At 43.1% G+C, this 18,800-nt stretch overlaps 1 protein-coding gene across 2 annotated transcripts in view; it reads right to left on the minus strand.

The window, feature by feature from the left end:
• The window catches only part of AUTS2 (activator of transcription and developmental regulator AUTS2), a gene marked incomplete at both ends in the record, with an annotated part of 731,868 nt that overhangs the window by 392,700 nt on the left and 320,368 nt on the right, over window positions 1-18,800 (minus strand). For both annotated transcript variants that reach the window (XM_080629908.1, XM_080629907.1), the window contains one exon: window positions 6,594-6,695. In XM_080629908.1, coding sequence (XP_080486034.1) covers window positions 6,594-6,695 — 102 coding nt within the window. The remainder of the gene's footprint in view (window positions 1-6,593; window positions 6,696-18,800) is intronic.

Genomic DNA, 18,800 nt, shown 5'->3' on the forward strand with positions numbered 1-18,800 from the left:
TAAGACATTAGAAGTCAGACTTATTTAGAGGAAATCACCTTGGTTGTCATGAAGGTACCAAATATCATCCAATCAACAAATGCCGTAGTGACAAACTAAACTGCTCCACAGCTTTGGAAGGTTTGTGGTTCCTGCCCCTTTAGTACTCTCTTAGTACTCTCTAAGTATGTTATGGCTACTGAAGGCCTCAAGAGCTGCAGCCTACAGGTTCGATCACCAGCATGCAAGGCGAGCTCCACAGAAATAAATGAATTTCCAAGTCTTTCTGGCCCCACTCTTGCTGCTCTGGGGCCTCAAGCTTCCTCTGCCATCATCACCCACAGCAAGATCCAACTGGTTCCAGTGACTATGTCCCTGAAAGTGCCCCTGAAGCAATCCCTGGGTGGTGCAGAGCAATGGGCAATGCAGATCTGGGAACACAGCACCCCTGGGCTCAGCCCAACTGCTCTGCTTCCCTCTACATCCCTGTGACCACACAGCTGGGAATAACCTGGGAACTGCCACAGCCCTCCCCTTCATCACACAGCACAGATACTGCTTCCAGCTAGAAGGTCCCCTTCATGGGCACATACAGTTTGTGAGCCACTGTGCCTACAGACTGTGGACCTACAATACCTGCTGGACAGCACATTTCAGCACCCTTCAGTGCAGTATCTAATGCATTTACTTTCCTGGTCAAGCACACGAGATCTCCTGCCCTTCTCTTTGCTCACTCTGCTTTCTGCTTCATGCCATTTAAATTCTTTTCATTGAAGCTACAAATCTACCCACAGAATTATAACATGTGCAATCATTAGAACTGCTTTTGTTTGAGTGATGGATGGATGCCAATTGAGTCCCACTCCTTCACTCCCGATTTCTCCAACTTACTTTCCAAGCTGAAAGCTCCAAAGTTTGCATTCTGCATCTGTGTATCATTTTTGTCTGCTTTTTATTCCAAGTTTTGGAAGGATCAAGTATCAAAACACAACCATAAAAAGGAAGAAAAAAAGAATAAGTAAACAAAGTATTTCCCACTGATTATTTCCATTCCTTCAAAAGCGATGCTGCAATGGCTATGGGAGGACAGTCGAAACACAGCAGTCAAATGACTTCCACTGAAAAGAAACAACTGTGCATTTCCAGGGAATCTGAGTTTGCTGGATGGAAATAGAGCCCTGCACACACTGCATGCTGCATATGGAACGTACGGTTTGCAAACTCTTTTGAACTGGAGTACAAAAGACTGCATTGCACATGCATGGATGACTAAGTCAGCTGTGCTGTGAACTGTGTGTGGACAGAGCAGAGAGGCTGAAGCGAGGGCTATGCAAGAAGACAGCTTCTCACCTTTTGTGATAACTCCCAATAGCGAAAGGATCCTACCACCCCGTGCCCAGCCTGGTACCAACTGCTGACAGTGATACTGTGTATGCAGCATCTTTACAAGCCCATGCTGAGTCGTGGTCCTACATCTCTTATATAAAGTGTGCCTATAATAGAGGTAATGGTTTCACTCTCCGAAACCCTTTGCACAATTCGACATTAGATACACTATTTGATATTCACACAACCACCAGCAGAAGCCTGCATCAGGTGCCCATCAGCAAAATGCGAGTCACTTGTTAAGAATTAACAGGGGTTTGGTTTTGTTATTTTCCTTCTGCTTTTGTAATGAAAAAGAATATTTTTTCCTTTTCCCTTCTTTTCTTAAAGAGAACAACTTTTGGCCCAAGATCAAAACCGTAGTAACCCTCGTGCAAGCATTAGTTTATTGTGTACCAAAGAAAATTACATCCTTGAGGTCTTGGAAGGCAGAGTTCTACCCATTTTGCATATATATTGTGCATTACTTGGGGAGCTGGGTGGGGAGAAAGCCTGTGTTGTACATATTTGTTCTGGCTATTGTTTATGCAGGTCTGACTGAATGAAGGAACAGTGGGTATCATTTCAATTTCTGATGTCAACATCAAATTACTTATTTAATTTCATGCCTGGCGAAGCATTGTATAGCTACACGCAGAATCATTTCACTTCATTTGTTATGCTGTGTTTTCGTGGCGATTGGCTTGCCTTCCAACTGACAGCTTTAATTACGACATGAATTTGATTGCACTGCCGAGGAATTAACATAATGCAACAAAGCATTTAAGCACCCAACCTTAGACACACAAACACACACATACACACCCTCGCATACACACACACAAAGCAGCAGCCGCTGCAGCTGATCAGCTTCTGGCACACACACAGAGGCAAAAACACACACAGAGCTGTGCTGGTGTTATTCCACTTTAGATACAGCCAAGATTACTGAGGATATTCTGGAGAAGGAAAAGTACTGAGGATTTCAGAGCACATAACCCAAAGAGTGTTTCCCAATTGTCTTTCCTTGGGCTCAGTGCATAGCAGGAGGAATGGGAGAAAGAGAACTGAAATAGCCCGTGTTTGAGGCCAAAACTGTGAGCTGCTCACAGAATTACATTGCAGACACCTTTCCTCCTGATTCAGACAGCAGCAGACCTGGTGGGCAGGGCACTGCAGGACTTACTTCTCACTGCTACCTCATTGGAACCTATCAAGTGCTGAGTATACAATGCAGTACGAGTGCAGAGCTACAAAGCACTGGGGAAAGAGAAGCACTCATGAAAGAGTACATCAGCTTTGATGAGAGCCCAAGGCGAGACCTTTGACAGAGGGGAAAGATTCCTGCTCCACTCCCTATTTAAGAACTTGAGCAATATTCCAGACAGAAAGGTGCCAGCTTGAGGTTCCTTGTGCAGCAGAAGCAAGCAGAGGCCAGGCAGGCTACGCTTCTGGAAGACCAGTGCTGCTGCCCAGGCCGTGACCACACATGAGAGGCTTCTTCTGTTCATCCCTTGCTGAAAGCCTCACCAGAACCAATACCAGCAGGAGCAGGAAGGGCTAGGGGTGACCTAAGCACCTCAGCCTTCTCTGGTCAATGCAGGCTTGCACCGACACTACATCATCATTACCAGACCAAGGAGCAAGGCTCACACTTCTCGGCCATCAGATTTTTAACAGCACTGGCAATGACTTCACTGAGTATGAGCTTCAGTTCTATGGCAGATCAGGAATTCAGGAACATGCACCAAAGAAATCAGGGGGTTTGATTTGTCTTTGAATAGCAAAGGGGTGGTTTAACGCTCTCTGCGCTTACCATCCAGGTTAGCTGTAATTCTCATGTTCTCCTCAAGCCATCCCCTGGCTGCTTTGTAAAACATGGCTAAAAAGTACTCCCTGTATTCCAAAAGTGGGAAGAGTCAATTAAAACTAAATACATACAGAAAGATAAGGAAAACAGTTGAGTGAGCTCCAAGCTGAAGAGCAAGCTCTGCCATCTTGTCTCCAAGCAAAATCTCAACAAAATGAATTCTACTACTGGCAAGATTTTGATGAGATTAAACTGACTACAGCACCCTATATATAAAGGAGGAGCAGCTTTCCAATTTCTCTTTTAGGCCCCTGGAGCTACCTCTACCCATAAAGGAAAAAAACAAGTTGTCATTCCAAAAAAATACTATATCAGGGAGAAAGGCAGAGAGATGGGTTTATGAAATTCAAAGGGGGAGATGTGTTAGGGCACTGTCAAACGCTTGCAATGGAGCACTCGAGCAATCATTATCCCTCATCTAGCAGAGGTCAAGATATCTGCTAATTATATTCTCCCACAGAGGGGTGTGTGCCTCTGTGTCCACGTGCGCCAGATGAAGACAAAGAAAGGAGTTGATGGAAATCAGTCTCACTGCATTGCATCTGACAAGAACATCGGATATTCTTCTCCCTACTGTCTGATGCTATTTCAAGCCTCATTATGAGAAAAGACTCCTGTTTAACATGGTCTTTTCATTGAATTACCTTCTTTTCATTTTTGACCACCTCTCTTGCAACAAGCTGCAAATTACCTGCTTGGATCTCATTAGCCTGGAAAGGACTCACCCCTTGTAAACACGCTTTGCATCAATCTCCACTGCCCAAAGACTGTAGGTAGATTTACAATATGCACAGTTGAAAGATATCTGACAGGAGAGGGAAAGAAGCCACTGACATGTCAGTTTGCAACTGGATATTCATTATACTATCTCCCCCATTCTGCATCTGTCACTAAGCTATCACTTCGGCTCCGTATTAAAGCTCGGGAAGCTAACATTTCTGTTTCAACAGCTTGCTTACAACTAGGGATGTGAAAATTGATCATCCACCTAGAGTACATGCACTTCATTCATTACACAGACTTCCATGCAGTAAGCCATGCTTCAACTTACAATGCTGTCGGGCTGCATTAGTGGGGACCCATTATATTTGATGTCCAAAATTTCTTACTGACCTCAGAGTTAATCTGCCTGCAATATTTTACAGTTTTGTTCTACCTTCTGTTGAGTACACAACTTCTGGTACATTTTGTTTTTCCTGATAAAATAGATGTTAAACCAGAAAAGGATCGTCAGAGAAAACTTACTCTTTGGTTTGTAGTTTTATCTGGACAGTGTTTGGCAGGTATCATTAGACAACTCCTTTAAAATAACCTTATAAAGCCCTTGATGCATCTTTGCGCCTAAGAGGACAGTTCAAGGCAGGTTCACCCATAGCTGGCAGTGGAAGGAAAACCTCCACTTACGGCCCTGTCATTTAAAAGCATGAGGTGTTCGCCTTTGGCAGGGAGAGGACTGCAGAATGGTGTTTATTTTTGCTAACAAAGAGTCTGGGAGAAGCCACAACACACTCAGGTCAGATGAGAGCTCTCTCGTGCATGGGTTTCAAATCTCAGCTGAACTAGCAACTCCAGACCAGAGACATACTTGTACTGCAATGAATTATCAAAGCATAGAGGAACTTTACTTATTAAGTAAAAAGTGAATTATGTATAACACTTTGAAATATACATTGTCACATATATTTACATAACATTCCTTTTATGCAACCTGTGAATCCCTGCCTCCTCTCTCAGGTGCACAAGGGAAGTTGTATTTGCTCTCCACTTCCTTTTAATTTGCCACAGTGCCAAGACAAAGGGAAAGTATTGTAAAAACATCAGAGGAAAAACCATATTTGATCAGTGGAAGGGGAACCAGGACTCTGCTCTCACTGCCACGTCTGGCAGTGCAATGCTACGAGCTGCTGGGAAGCTCAAATAAGCCTCGGAGCTGTGCACTGAGTACATGGCAAGGGAGTGACAAGGCTAAATTAAAACCATGTTTGTAAGAAGCTGTGAAATGTTTTGCTGGAAGGTGCTGTGCAATTGTTCACTGCAGTGGCTTCTCAGCTGCCACAGGGCTCAGAGCAAGCTAGGATGGCAACAGTGGCAGGCTGACGGTCCGCTGCCATCCACTGCTACCTGCACAGAGCAGGCAGGTACTGACCATCTCCTCTGGTTTCATTCTCCTCTTCCAGTCATACCTGATAGCTATAAAGGGCAGGTCCTGAAGTATCTACACGGCTGTACCCATAAAGATTGGCTCTGGTGGGGAACTGGACCTCTAAACTATTGTGACAAAGGAATGAGGAAAGAGAGTGCTACAGATTCACACCTTCACAGGAAATTAAAATCAAAATCAGGCGGCTGTGGCAGTGATATGCACAACTCAGCAAAATCTGCTAGCTGCGTGCCTCAGGCCCTGAATTTGCACAACAAAATATATCCCTTACAAAGGTATTTCTTGTAATGTCTGCTCAATTCAGTTTTATTGGATTGGCCTATAGAGGACACCATCTGGTATCCATCATCCAAATCTACATGGACATGCTATCGATAAAATCCCCATTTCCAAAATGTGGGTTAGTTAAACGTAGGGCCAGATTGCTGGCTGATACAAATTGGTCTGAGTGATGTAGCTATCCATGCTTTTCCCAGTAAAGGATCTGATCTACAAATCCCCAATTTAGATACTCTTTTGGGACAGGGCTGTCTTTATATTCTGTGTTGCACAGCATGTAGCACAGAGGACCCAGAGCCATGAATAAAACACTCAAGGATTGTGATGGTACACATAATAAATTATAATCTAATTGCAGCAACAGAAAGATTTCTGTAGTCATTCATATGTCAGAATAACTCTGGCATGTCATTCAGTCAAGGGCCAGCATTCTTCAAGGGAGAAAAACATTCTCCACAGAGCTGCCATCTTAGAATCTTCCACAGCAGTTTAGGTAGAGCAATAAAGGCAGAGCTTATGCTATTGTTGGCCATGTTATATCAATTCATTACATACAAATTAGCTGAGTCTCCAGACACTCTAATACCTTTCATAAAGACATTATTTAGCTCAAAGAAATACATTCTTCTCCTTCCCCACTTCGGGTAAAGAGAGGCCATCTCACTTCTAAACTATGCAGAACATTTTAACTTCATTAAATGGCCTTCAACTATTGCAAAACAAATGAGTGTTTTCACACAGATGGACATTGTACCAAACTCTAATAAGTTTACCCCACTGGGGCAGAAGACCTAACTTACCTCTTCCTCTCCCAGCCCCCCAAAGGGAAGGGGATTTTAGCAACAAACCATCCCAGCAATTAAATCCTGTTATAACTTTCCCCCCTTAGAACACTAGACCAGGGGTTGAGCAACATTTGGCTGCATGAGTTTTACTTACATCGCTGAGTCTTTCCCGAGAGCTGCTTCGATGGAAACCTTTCGATTCCCCGCTGGCGCTTTCACTGTCGCTGTCTCGGCAACTGTTCTGACCTGGCTTGAGCTGCAGGAAAGAAGAACGAAACCAGCAAGAGTTTAGTTTGGTTCAGGTTAAGTCCCTTATCCACCGCTCTTCGGCAGCCCAACCCCACATCTGCACAAAGCAGCGTTTATGTGGCTTTGGCACTGGCATGGCACAGCCTTGGTATCAAGGCAGCATCTTGGTGAGACCATGAATGCAGAGAGCAAAGCAAGCTCAGGCGCAGAGACCCTGCAGCCAGAGGAAGAGAACGTTCTCATCCCAAGGAAATCACAGTTTAAGATCTTCACTTTGGGAACTTTTAGACTTCTCGAGTTATTTATGCCATAGATGCAGATTTTACAGTTATCATCACATTACACACAGAATCAATCTCTCCCTCATTACACCATGAGCTCCAAAGATCTCAGATCAATGAACCTCTGCCAGGGGAAGGAGCAGCCATCACTCAAGGATGCCTTTTGCTGCACCAGCCCCTAAATCACTCGGTACTATTAAAAATTCTTGACTAATCTCAGTGTTCATAAGCCAACATGATCTAAATAATAGGTATGAGACTGGCATTGCCTTTCAAACCAGCCTTAATCAACTTTACTGGCATTGTAAGAAATAAAATGTACCAAAAAGTTACAAAATGGATTTTCAATACAATTGAGCACACATCGGCTTTCTCTTACACTATGGACTGTGCTGGTCAACATGCTTACAACAGCATCATAATGAGCATTTACCATATCCACACATTGCACACATGTCCACAAGCACATATACATACACATACAGCAAAGGAAAACACTACATCTACAGCAATGCTGAAAAAATGTATATATTTGGTTTAATATATATACAAATCTTGCTTGAACGTATTAAAACATTGTTTCAGCCTCGTTGATGTTCTGTTTAAGCTAACTTCCTGCAAATACTGGCTACTCTTGAGGCTAATACTGGCAAAAGTCAGTTTAAGAAATCTAGATTTAAAATCACATGCATAAATACTGGCAGCAGATGTAAAGGCAGGGAAAACAGTGAGGTACCTAGTGAAGTATTTTATGAGACACCTACTACACTTACCAATATTGATATAACAAATAACAACAAACTCCTCCTAACTTGTCCTAATTATTAATATACTCATAGTAATTTCTATTCAGACTGTACAGGAATAGATAATCCCGCTCATCACCATTTCATGACCAGAGACAAACAATTTCTTCTCCAGGAACTCCCTCCACCAACTTCTTTCCCTTTTTCTTCTACTTCATTTCTTTTTCAGTTCTCCCATCACATGCTGCACATATACACACGAAAACTCACACACATTCTCTTTGATAGGTGCACACAAACAACACATGCACTTCTGCTCTACTTCCCAGGTACACATTCCCACCCCTACACACTGCTGCTCTCCCCCAGGTTCACTACAGGGTGCATGAAGCATTCTCACCCTAATGGCTATCATCAGTTCCTCCCTATTGCTGTAAGAGTAAATCACGTCCGCAAGTCTGGTACGTGTGTACTGCTTCCCTTTTATTCCTTATTCCCCTTTCCAGTAAAAGGCAGCTTTGGCTGCTTCCTATCAGTCAAAAGGAAGAGGAACATACATAAAGCTAAAGGCTCAGACTCATAACTGAGTTTCAATGCACGAGCACAACAGCAAAAAATGACACAGGTGAGCCCTCAGCTCGAGGAAAATGTAATGCCAGAAGTGAAGCTATTTGTCAAACACTTACAATTTAATAAATAAACTGAATATTCCACAGCTCAGCCAGAAAATTGCAAGTAAAAAGATTTTTATCTCAAATGGAACGTTCTATCAGTCAGATCTAATAGATCTAGGTAGCAGGTTTTGGAGGCAGAGGGGAGAATAACGAACTCAAAAAGTTCTACATCTATAACTCACTGATCTTATCTAGGACCACTGTGTACTGTGATTTTATGGTCCTGTGTTTAAAATTTAACCACCCAAAGGAAAATGGATCAAGTTTCCCTGACTCAGTCTTTTGTCAACATCCGCTCCATGACAGAAAAACTCTTCTTCCAACCGGGGCCTGAAGAATTGTTTCCAGTCTCTTATTTTATTTTTAGAACCTCAATTTATTTTGTGCATAATTTTCATGCAGCAGTTATTTGCTAACTCATCATAATGGCTCATTTTGGTACCTCTTCTACATTGGAAATTCCAGCTATTTACAGAGAGGAGAAGAAAAAACCAGCAGGTGTCATTTTCCTAGACAAAAATTTACAAGGAATAAGAGAATATGACCAAGATATCTGAGCCTGAAACTCCGTAGGAACAAAGTGAACTGCACAGACTAGACAGCAAACTCAGAACTAAGTCCAAGTTTAGATTTATAAGCTTTCCATATTTTCCTTTCTTTTTTTCCAAGTTGAGTTTCTCCACATGCCAAAGTGTTGAGGGTTTACATTTGAGTCCAAACCCCATCAATCTGTGTTAAATTAAAAAATGAAGCATGGAAATGTGCCCACTGTCTTCTTTTAAGAACCTAAAGTTACACACAAATACCCATGAGACCACTTAATGTGGATAGAAAATGGTTCACTTCGATCTACTCGCACAGATTTGACCACTTAAAATTAGAATGATGTTGAAATAACATAGTGCTGCTAAAAAAGGTCTGCAAGTGAAAGACTGGATCTTTAGTTAAAGCGCATACATTTGGGCATTCCTCTGGGGTGCATGGGAACCCTAAAACCAGCTTCCCCTTCAAAGTGCACTACTGACAACTCTTGTTTCTGTATCATTCGTGTCAGGGAGATCAAAGCCAGCATGAAATTCTCATGATGTCTACTCAAGTGTCTCACCAAGGACCTTCTCTTACCAAGACAGCCGTTACTCTTCTAATTTACACTGAGGGAGAACAAAGAGAGGTTTGCAAAGAGCCCATTTGACTCCATGCTTTCACTGTACAGTGGGAGTAATTTATCCATGGAGAGATCCATCTAAAGGGTCTCACAACAAGCAAACACAGATGTTTCCTAGCTTGAAAGCACAAACCCCTAAAAAGGCAGAATGTTACTGACTCTCAGTGAACTTGCACAGCCTCAAGGATTCCCTGACTGTGGAGAAACATGAGAGAGCTGCTGGGTGGGCGTTCAGCCCTTGGCCAAGGTAACTCACCACATCACGGGCTGCAGAAGAACACGTGCTGCTCATAAACCCAAAGAACTTGAGGCACGTCACTGTGCTGCCCTACAATGTCATGCAGAATAGATGCAGAGCTGGGAACTGCCATGAGGCACGCAAAGTGAGGTGGTTACTAAAGGAGGGAAGGAGGAGAGGCACAAGATATGATAACGCTAAGAGTGACCATTTCAGGAAGAAAAATAGAGAGAAAGGCTAAGGCAGGCCTCAAGGTCACAAAGAAGCTGGCCAGGAACTGCCAGGATTATGAATATACCAAAATAGATGTGAAAGCATCAACATGAAACTGCTGTAATGGGTAGTAGTAACAGTAACTCTTCTTTCAGGGCATGGGGAGATTTTCAGGTGACTTGAAATCTAATGGAATTATTTTTGCCCCAGGGAAATCCTCAGCCCTATTTTGTGACAGCAAAAGTGCACTGAATATTCAGCTGTGTCCAGCTCTGCTGTGCTTCCTTCTGCCATTGCTACTTAAACAGGAAAGCAGACCCAAACATACAGGCTTAGGGGTAGGACAAAGCTAAAGGAATAGTGCTATAACTACTACATCAGTCAGACATCTCTGTGAAATGAAAGGATAGAGGGACATAAGCCATAAAACAGTCCTAAGGATAACCCATAACAACATGGCTCTTGGCTTTTGTCTCAGGAAGGACAAGGACAAAGGACAGAGATAACTGATCACATTTAGAGGTGTGAGGCAGGATGAAAGGGCAGCTGAGCCCCAGGCTACAGGGAGCATCATCTTCTCAGGACTGCAGTTTGTTTGGCGGGATCCCTAAGCCACTTTAGCTAATTCCATAGTAGAGGTGCCTGGTTAGCATGTAACAGAAAGCAAAATAAATAAACCTAGTGAGAATTTAGCAAAAGCCTTTTTCACAGAGCTTACATATCATGTCAAAACCACTCTAATGTGGCTCTTCTGAGCTTCTTTTTTTATTTCTTTTTTTAATGTATTTTAATTTAAAACCCCATACCATTTGGCAGCAACAAATCTATGGTATAGTTTCGAGGCGCCTGAGTTTCCACACCATATGGAATTAAAGGATAATTTCACTACATTATACTTTAAAGTTATGAATACTAACACTTTTCCCTGGGCTAGCGCAGCCAGCAAGCTCAGCCTGCATCAGAGTCCTAGAGGAAGGGGACTTCTGCTCCTCAAGGATGGCATAACCCTGCTGATGGGGAGGAGAATTTTCAGCTTCCAGTTCCTGCTTCTCCTTCTTTATTTATGCAGCTTTTGCAAGGGCAAGACAGTCCAAAATGCTTTGGATCTAGCTCCTACCTGGGTAAATATGTTCTCTAGTTCAGATCAGCTGGTGAGCAGCTCATACACGTGCCATTAGCAATGCTTCCTGACTCCAGAAAGCCTGAACAGGTACTTCCCAATACCAAACCCATGACAGCAGTTTGCCCTGACCAGGGTGAGAGCTGTACACGGTGCAAAGACATTTCTGAACCCAGTAAGATCCTGGTTAACACACTGGACCACCTCAGCATGGTTTGACATGAATCCTTCGCAGTTTCTCCAGGGCTTGGCATCCTCACAGCTCCCAGTGCTGGTCTGGGGAGGGAACCAGAGCAGCGGCACCACCATATGATAGTGGAAGGTGGGGGGACAGGCAAGAGATAAACCACTGAAGCCTCTTTAGCATCAGATGCCTCGAAGTTAATACAGCATTCAGCACTGGGAGCATGCCCAGCACCAGCTGGGGCACTGACCTGACCAACTCCCTCACTGGTTTTACCATCCATCTTTTTTATTATGAATCACAGAATCCCAGACTGGTTGTGGCTGGAAGGGACCTTAAAGCTCATCCAGTTCCAACCCCTGCCACGGGCAGGGACACCTTCCACTGGAGCAGGTTGCCCCAAGCCCCATCCAGCCTGACCTTGAACACTGCCAGGGACAGGGCAGCCACAGCTTCTCTGGGCATCCTGCACCAGAGCCTCAGCACCCTCAAAATATGCTCTTAAAGCCACAAAGTTAAATGCAGTTCCCACTAACCGCCACCCACTGACTAGGGTGGAATTAAAGTACGCACTACAGCATCATTTACACTTACATGAAACATAGTTTCCCTTAAGATCTGTTAAATTCTATTTTTAAATATGACAATTCATGTTGAACCAAAAGTGATCTTGAACAACAGACCAACTAAGTATAGAAATCAGCAGTGTAACATCGGTTAAAGGGTGACAAGTTAAACACTGCTCAGTTAGAGGGTGCTGCTGATTGAAATACATCTAGAATAACTAAGAAAACATCTTTAACTCTTCTGTGTGGCTCGGCATTCACACACAAACATCACAACTACAGTGAACTACAGCCCTGCATGTGCTGCTGTGGTACAGAGACCCACAGGCCCAGCAGCAACAATCCCCTGGTATGTGCTGTACAAACACAGCCCAATGAGCTGGTCCCTGCCCTGCCCAAGCAAACACACAGACATGAAGCATCTTCCATCAGTCAGAAAAGAGCAACAGCAGATTTCATGTAGGACTGAGTATCTGATTGCAGAGAAACATATTTTATCAATGATTGTGAACAAATCTGGCTGTATGGAAACAAATGGGAACTGCAGAGTGAGAAACTAACCAAGCACAATGTAAATTGAGTCTTGTTGCCTGTGGTTTAAGTCATGATTAACAGCCATCATTTAACAACTTTAATGTAAATCTCCCAAGCTACTGACAGAAGTTGGACAAACACTAGGCCAGGCTGGATGGTGCTTGGAGCAAGCTGCTCTAGTGGAAGGTGTTCCTGCCCATGGCAGGGGGTTGGAACTGGAGGAGCTTTAAAGTCCTTTCCAACACAAACCAGTCTGGGATTCTATGAAATCCCTATCAGGACATGGAGCTGTATTTTGCATGCCTGTGTGGTAAAGGGGAAGGAGTCCAACAGAGAGTAGATTTTGTTTCCTTCCTGCCTCTACTGTAAGAACAAAAAGTAATTTTCCTGTTCAAAAACTCTTCTTATGGAAAACAAGAATGAACACCCACATATATCCTTCCTGTTGACAAACAAAACCTAAATCTAACAGAACTTGAACAAATACCAATAAACAGTTACTAATTAGCTCTACGATATAGACCAAGGGTGTCTTTAACTTATTCTAAAGCACCAATGGTCATTTCCTGCTGCCTTTCAGCTGATGCAGAGGCTGCTGCTGCACTGGCTCAACACACTGGAGTAGAGGAACTCATCTTCTGCTGCCTTAAATGGGGGGATCCTACTGATGGAAGCAGAGCTACACCCCTCTTCAGGGGAGCATTTGGCTATTTAGCATTGTTATTACAGCAACACCAAGTGATTGTGTTCTGCTCACAGCAGCAACAGCAGAAGCACCACAGGCTAAGAATAAATAGCATCCTTGCCAAAGCAGGGGTGGAGGTAAAGAGAATGGGCATTTATCTCCAGACCCTCTTCTCCTTCATTATATATCTGGGCAACCTTAGCTCTATAGCACACAGAAGGTACTCTGAAGCAGCTCTGTAGCTCTATTTTATCTAAGTTACACAAAGAATGCAAACCATCGTTTTTTTCTGTGCTGTTTATACAGAAATCAAAGATAAATTTGGCATAAACTCATCACACCCCAGAATCATACATACATTATACGACATACAAAGTGTAACAGACTCGCTCTGTTCCCCAGCTCCTGTTAAGAGCAGTATGAAGCAGCAGCAAGCTGTTGGCAGCAATTGCAACATATGAAGTGTATTTCAGCACACTCTAAAAACTGAATTGCAAGAAAATATAGGCTTCTTCTGACCCTTTGCATTTTGATGGCTGCACACTGAGAAATACGGCCTGTGAAATTACACCTTGCAAAGCACTCCATTGTACCAATCAATCTTCCCAAGCAGCTCCCACAGCACACTTGTGCAGCAGAGGATGAAGAGCAAGGGCCTGGCTGGCTGCTCAGAGGCAGCCAGAGCAGTGGCAATGGGCTGGAATCGATCTGCTCCTCCTAGTATTTACTCAGTCCCGCTGCTGAGCTTGTTTGCATCCCATCCTGGATCTCCAGGGCTCTCCCTGGGCTCTGTGTCAGGGAAAATGTCTTTGTACCATCTCTGAAGCATAGCTGCTGTGGTGCCTTGTCCTGCCCAGTACCAGCATAGAGCCAAAAGGTCTCATGCCATTTTGCATCTCCTTTGAGCACTAGGAGCAACCAGCCTGTGGATTTGAAATGAGTGTAGTTCTACAGGAGCTACCTTAGGTTTACTCTTCCCCTTGCTCAAACAGATGGTGGCTCTTTAGCTGTATTTGTAGAGAGCAGTAGGGCTGCAGTGCTGCTCAGATTTTTCGACCTGGCCTGTTTGCTTTTTGTTCCGTCATGTGATTCCCTTTATCTTCTTACTGAAGTATCCTTCCAGTAAGTTATACATTTCAAAGTCAACCAGAGGCCAAGCAGAGTCCCTCGGGGTTGGATGTCAGGCACTCTGGGCTAAAGGAGAGGATATTTCTGTTCTCCTCTCCCCTTTCCGGACAATCCAGTTAAAGGTAGTGTTTGTCTCCGCTTTCCTACCTCATCTCACCTTTTCCATTCAGGAGAAACAAGAACTCCTCACAGCTCCAAGGCTGAGGTTGGGACTGAGTCCCTGAGACCAGAGGCTGGACCCACTGCCTGTTACCACTGGGGCAAGAGCTGGTAACAGGTTAACAGGAAAGATCTGGGAAGTCATTGCTGCCAGAACTGTGAAATCTTCTCACACAGAACATTGGGGTCAACTGACAGCTTGGTTCTCCATTTTTGAACTGAGCCTCCATAAACGGAACCGTAAAAACCAGTCCCTGCTGTCAGCTGCTGCAGCATTTTCATACTTAAGCAGGGCAGATTCAGGTTAGAAGTTCCTATCGTGAGGGTGCTGAGGCGCTGGCACAGGGTGCCCAGAGAAGCTGTGGCTGCCCCATCCCTGGCAGTGCTCAAGGCCAGGTTGGACACAGGGGCTTGGAGCAAGCTGCTCCAGTGGAAGGTGTCCCTGCCCATGGCAGGGGTTGTGATTGGATGAGCCCCTTCCAATCCAAACCATTCCATGATTCTACCTGAAGATATGAAGCAGCTCCATGAACCATGACATCAGACACAACATGATCAACACAAAAACATCAGAGTGACAGCGCTTACTCACTTGCATTAAGTCACATCTACCATCATCCTTTTTTTCCTCTCAATGCAGACCACTAACCTGACACCCAGTTCACATTACAGAAGTAAATAAATGTCTTGAAAGAGGAAATATCAGTATTCATGGCTGGACCTCAAGTTGCTTGCCACTGTTTACATAAAAGAGCCCTGTTATTTCATAGTTCGATATAAGCCCAGAATAAATATTTAATAACTTGGTTGCATAAATAATGATTTGAAGGTTGAGCTATTGGCTTAAAAATATAATACTATTTTAAGCCGTTTAACTGGCCAGCCGTATAAATTATTCAAGATTTAAAAGTCATCCTGTGGTCTCTGTACAAGGAGAAAACGAGGAAGTTGTAACTATAATGACAAAAGCAGGGCAAGATCAATCCAACCACATGATCTCTAACACAAACAAGCAGCAATTAAGCAGCAATCAGGACCAATATGACTGTGGTTGATGTCCTTTTATGCCAATACTCTCATCCAGAGAACAAAACTTAATAATGTTCTGCAATTTATCAAGGGAACCATAACTCTGCTCCCTGTGACTTGGCCAAGAGGCTATTACAATAGTATTTCTCTATAATTTAATAATGTGAAGGAAGAGGGAAGGGGGGAAGTAAAAGCATTTTGACGTATAACTCACATCTATACATACTGTGTTTTGCCCTTGTTCAAATGATAGAAGCAGAAGTCATAATAATACACCTCAGTACCAATTCGTTAGCAAGAAAGGGGAGCTGAAGTATCTGACAAAGCAAATGTATTTGAAGAAGCACAGAAGGGAAGGCAATGAACTATCTGAATTCATTAGCAGCTGTCATTGATGTGGAGATGAGTTTAGAGATGAAGAAAAGCAAGTCACCACAAAGAACTCCAAAGAAAAGCAAAGGGGGGCACTGTCGTTTCAGTTGTTTAAATCTGGATTAGTTTCTGATAGCAACAAGTTGCCACTTTGAGGAACTTTGTGGTACATGCTCTGCTCTCTTTGGAAGGAAGCTCTGTGAACAGGATAAGCCACATTTTGGGCTGTGCACAGGTTGGCTGGCAGCCCTGGGAGTTGCTCCATAACACCAGCCTGTTTGGCACTAAAACACTGCAGTTTTCCTGCACCTCAGGCCCCAGTTTCTTCTGCTCAAGGAGCCCAACCCTGCTACTACACACTTGCTCCGAGTGGCTTTTCTCCGGAGCCCTGAAACTCTCTGGGTTGTAGGGCTGTAGCTGACACTGGGGCTTTGCAGGGAGCTACACCAGGTTAAAAACAACCCAGGGCTATTTCCTCATCTTTCTTTCCACTTCTAATCCAGATGAGGTCTTCAGTTTGGCATGATGGAGGCAGCGATGGTGGGAAGGGGTGGTAAGGACCCAGGCACTACCAGGAAAGGAAACGCTGAAGAATTCCACCCTTAAACCACAGTTTGGCTTCATGTCTTAAATGCCGTTGAAATTTTGCCCTGGCCTAACATAACTGCAGCTGGTTTGAAACATTCAAAATGCCTTCAAACTCCTACCAATACCAGCTAGTTGTTGGGGTTTTGGCTTAGCTCTACATGATTTTTGGATTATTTCTTCTCTCTTTCTGCCTACCTTTCTTCTCCTCTCGTCCTGAGAAATAATGTAAAATACATGGCAACACTGTTGCTTTCACCCAAACTGCTTCTGCCAATTGAAATAATGAGTCCTTTTGTTTGCCAGCATTACAAAATCTCCTGGTACATCTTGGAGCCTGTCCCTTGTCAACAGTGACCAAAAGGTGATTGACTGTTTGATGGATTTCATGAGCTGGTTGCTTCAGTCTTAAGTCCAAATCCAGCTTCATTTCCAGAAAATCATTCTGCCTGATAGTGCTATTGGTCCTTGTGCTGGCAGCCTCAACAGGGAGGCAAGATCCAGTACCCACTGGAACAGTTTCCACTGACTTCAAGGGATACAGAATCCACTCAGGGAACTGGCTGTCCATTACAATTACTTGACAGACTATTTCTGAACCTTAAACTGATCAAAACCCCCAAAACTTCTCACTCAAATGCTTTAAACTTACCCATCTTGAAAATACAGTCGTACAGTATTTAAGTAGAGTTTTATTATTGTTTTAAGCTAAGTGCAAAGACCTATAGCACAGGAATACTATTGAAACATGGTTACTTGAATTAATCCTCATTCTGGCATTTAATATTCTGTAAAGTTCAGGGAAAGGTCAAAAATCACTTGGAAAGTTGTTACTGGCTCTCTAAGTAATGTTTAGACTTACTGAATAAATCTGCACACTTAAGTCACGTAGAACAAGAGCTACAAAGTGTAGCCTAAAATGTGCTCTTCACAATGGAGAGCTGTGTATACACACACATTACGGCCTCCCCACAAGACAGTGCTTAAATACTTAGTTCAATCCATCTCAGCTGAGGAAAAATGTAAGCTTATTTTCACCATTACATGGAGACACAGTCGATGTATGTTCTCACAGGGGAGGATTTAGTGAAGCAGGATCTGGAAGAAACCCATCTATGATAAAATAACCCTAACACAAATGAAAACCCAAAGCCTAAAAAAACCCCCAACTCCCTCCAAACTCAATCCTAAAGCAAATGAAAAGTAGTTGTAAATAACTGGAAACGAAGGAAGACAAAGCCCTGTGCTGCTGGATCTACGTGGAACCCCATCTACGCTTTGACATATTTAGGCTTTAAAATGATCCCCAAGACTTCAAAAATTAAGTATCAGCATGTGAAAATGAACTATATTAGAGTTTAAATCAAGCATTCTACAGGCTCAGCAAGCGTCAGCACGCTCCTTCCATGCACTAAACAACGTCAACTTCTCCGTGGTGAATAATCATTCGTGAAATAAAGCAGGCGTGCAAAATCCGGGTGGCAGGCAGCAAATGCTGCTATTTGGGGCACACCAAGGTGTTTTAAAATGCTTTTTTCACTTCTGCATCCAGCAGCCACTGAAATCTCAACAGATCTAAGTTTTGCAGGCAAGGAAGAAAAAAAAGCCCACAAAATTAATAACTATTTAAGTATTCTGTTTCATCATGATAACAAACAGATGGTTTTAATATTCTAGAGGCTAATTTCTGAACAATTAAAAACACAGCAAGACATTAACATCTAATGAAACATTTTAACTACCAGTATATGCATCTGCCATTAATTTCCACACAGTAAGGTCTTGGTTCTCTTCAATCTGTTCTTTATTAAGGAAAGTTTTTCCACTCTGAATTTAGTGAAGTAGAGAATTAACAACTGTTTTCAATCAGCAATCAGCATGATATTGAGCCAGTGTGCATTGAAACCGTCCACACTATCAGACATAAATTTACTCCTGTGATGGCTTTGATCTGCACACTGAGTGGAGATGTTAGATGGGAATTCATTTTCTAATTCCATTTTCATTTAGAACATATGAATTAACCCCTTGCAGATCTCATGTCCCTTTTTATCTACTTCAGAGAAAGAACTCCTCCTGCAAACGTTATGGCTTACTCATTACTTACAGCCTGGCCAAAACCAAATTCATCATTTGAAACCAATGAAAGCATTCTCATGCAAACTGCATTGCAATAAAGTTCTTCAAAGGTAGAGAGAATCCTGTATTTATGAGCTTCTAATTTATATTTCCTTTGCTCATTTATGATAAGAACAGAGGGTAGGATTCATCAAAGCTCTACCCATGTAAAAAGTAGTTGCTACCGAAAAATCTTTGTACCAAGCTATCTATTTCACGTGTTCCCTGATCAGATATGCAGCTTAGAGCTACTGAAGAAGTTTCTGTAGGTCTTCACCACTTTGGCAGCTTATGATTTAAATGAAGCCAAGGCAA

This window comes from Psittacula echo, assembly GCF_963264785.1.
Source record: "Psittacula echo genome assembly, chromosome: 15".
NCBI classification, from domain to species: domain Eukaryota; kingdom Metazoa; phylum Chordata; class Aves; order Psittaciformes; family Psittacidae; genus Psittacula; species Psittacula echo.